Raw genomic sequence first — 2,200 nt, 5'->3', positions numbered from 1 at the left:
TCCTGCTGATGCTGCTCCCCGAGGAATGGGATGAAATAACCCTGCGGTTCATCAACAGCCTGAAAGAGAAGAAAAGTGAGGATCACGCCGACGACATCACAGACTCCAGCGTACACACGAGAAGCAGAAGTAGAGCCAACGGCACAGTGTCTATACCACTAGCCTAGGGCTGGTGGACTTTACCTGCACGCAGATGTATATTCTGTGAATATAGCTTAAATCTCCTCACTACTTGTATGCTTAAAAATGACATTTACTCTGGACTGGAGATGAACTGTAAGATAAGAGAAATACATCTATAATAAATGTTTACATTTATACGCTTATCAAGGAACGGGTGTAAATAACTACAATAAAATGTTTTGTAATAAAAACCATCGAAGTCTGTGTCTTACCGAACTGTTGGGTTTAAAATATGGACCAAGTCTACATCATTTATCTCCTTTTGCTGGAAAAAGGTGAGCCATTCTCGGGGATACAAACCTTGGGTATTTCCAGCTGGATCTTGAAGTTGAACATGTTGACTTGACTTTCAATGAATTGACCTGTCAGCAGGACAGTAGTTTTGGAAAGCTATTTCAAACCTCTCCTGGCATTTTTGAGAATTCAAAAAAGAGGCCGATGTTCACATTGATATTAGGAATTATCAGAATAAATACCCTGCGATGCGCAGAACATTAATTTCTCATTAAGTTATGTTACTGTGAAATATGGGATGAAAGCTGCTACCCACATAACCTGGACGTGCTGACATCCTGGTAGCCCAGGGACGCGGCGCTGCAAGCTCCTCTCCTCTGCATTGCACGTTGTGCCTGCATCCAGGGGCAATCCCTGGCTTCGTACCCACGTCCTAACCCGTGCAACACTCAGCAGGGGCAAGGGACAACTATTTTTGTTAACCTCCACCATGAAAATACCTTTTGAAAGCCAAACCAAAGCAACGCACAGACCCGGGGCCTTCCCTCAACCTGGCTCTGTGTAGTTTCAGATGGCCGTTTTCTGTTGCAGCATTCCTAAGATCAGCCATGCAAGATGACTTTGCTATGCAGACACAAGCATTTTTTTAAATTGTTTTTAAGAACAGGAACAACTGGAAAGCAACACAAGGTTGCTAGGCTCTGCTGGCCTGCCCACTGTTTGTAGGTTTGATCAGCAGCTCTTAGGGGATTTTTGATGGCATTTCTGCTAGGAAAAAAACAAATAGTATCAAACACTTCCTTTCCCTAATACCACCAGTTGTAGGATGGCAACGACTGCGTTTGTTATTAGAAAACAGGACTGGAGGGTGGCAGGCAGCCCCCGTGTCCCCAAGGCCATTAGGGCTTAGTGCTGCTGCAAACAAAGCAATTCATGTAAATAACAACAAAAGCACCTTTTTATTTGCCTCTCTTCTATTTGGTGGGTTTTATCTTCTAACATTCTTGTCTGAACTGTTCCTTGCAACCAGGAGAACCAACAAAACACTCGTGTGTATTAAAAAAGAACAAACCAAAAAACAAAACCCAAACTTGGGCTCTTTCGTCACACAGCTGCAGAATTAGGGGCTGTAGAAACCACCCCAACCCACAAAAAGCAACCAAACCCAGCCATCAAAAATATTCTAAAAATGTGAATTATATCAAACAAGAGAAGCTCACGGGATGCTATGGCTGAGAGCACATAGCACGTGGCAGCTTGGGCTCTACCTCACGGCAATTTTGGACCAGATATATTAGTTTACACTAACAGATAGTTTTAGAGAAGGATTTTACTGAAATTTTAGCTCCTGCCAATCTGATCGCATGGGAAAAGCAAACGTTTCCTTTTAGTGCGCATTGATGAGTACATTTTGGCAAGCAGCCTCATGGCAGCATCCTTGAGGCCCATAGCTGGATCCTTCAAGGATCTTCGTTGCATATTCAGCAGGGAAAAAATAATGCGAAATGCCCACATTTGAGTCACTTTTCCCCTCTTTGAGATACTTCGTGGCCAGGGACACAGTGTGTTACTCTCTATGAGCAGCCCCTGTGCCTGTCTCATCCCCAGGGACACACGGTCCCCCATGCATTTCTGCAGGCAGGGAGGACACGTAGCTCTGAGCCCAGCAGCCACCTCCCACCTCGTATCGAACCCCCCCCCACCGAATGCATCCCTGCAGCCACAACCCCCAGAGGTAAGCAGGTTCCTGATCCCTTGGTTGCCTCATGCACAGATGTTTTCC

At 45.1% G+C, this 2,200-nt stretch overlaps 1 protein-coding gene across 1 annotated transcript in view; it reads left to right on the top strand.

Moving 5' to 3' along the window:
- SLC35F4 (solute carrier family 35, member F4) overlaps positions 1 to 167 on the top strand; it is a gene marked incomplete at its 5' end in the record, with an annotated part of 21,046 nt that extends 20,879 nt beyond the window's left edge. The window contains one exon of the mRNA XM_010190339.1: positions 1 to 167. This exon is cut by the window's left edge and continues 96 nt beyond it. Coding sequence (XP_010188641.1) covers positions 1 to 167 — 167 coding nt within the window.
- Between the last annotated feature and the right edge of the window lie 2,033 nt (positions 168 to 2,200).

The sequence above is a fragment of the Mesitornis unicolor genome, unplaced genomic scaffold (assembly GCF_000695765.1).
Source record: "Mesitornis unicolor isolate BGI_N332 unplaced genomic scaffold, ASM69576v1 scaffold1798, whole genome shotgun sequence".
NCBI classification, from domain to species: domain Eukaryota; kingdom Metazoa; phylum Chordata; class Aves; order Mesitornithiformes; family Mesitornithidae; genus Mesitornis; species Mesitornis unicolor.
The sequence above is the reverse complement of the archived record's forward strand: the minus strand, read 5'-3'. Positions and strand labels throughout refer to the sequence as shown.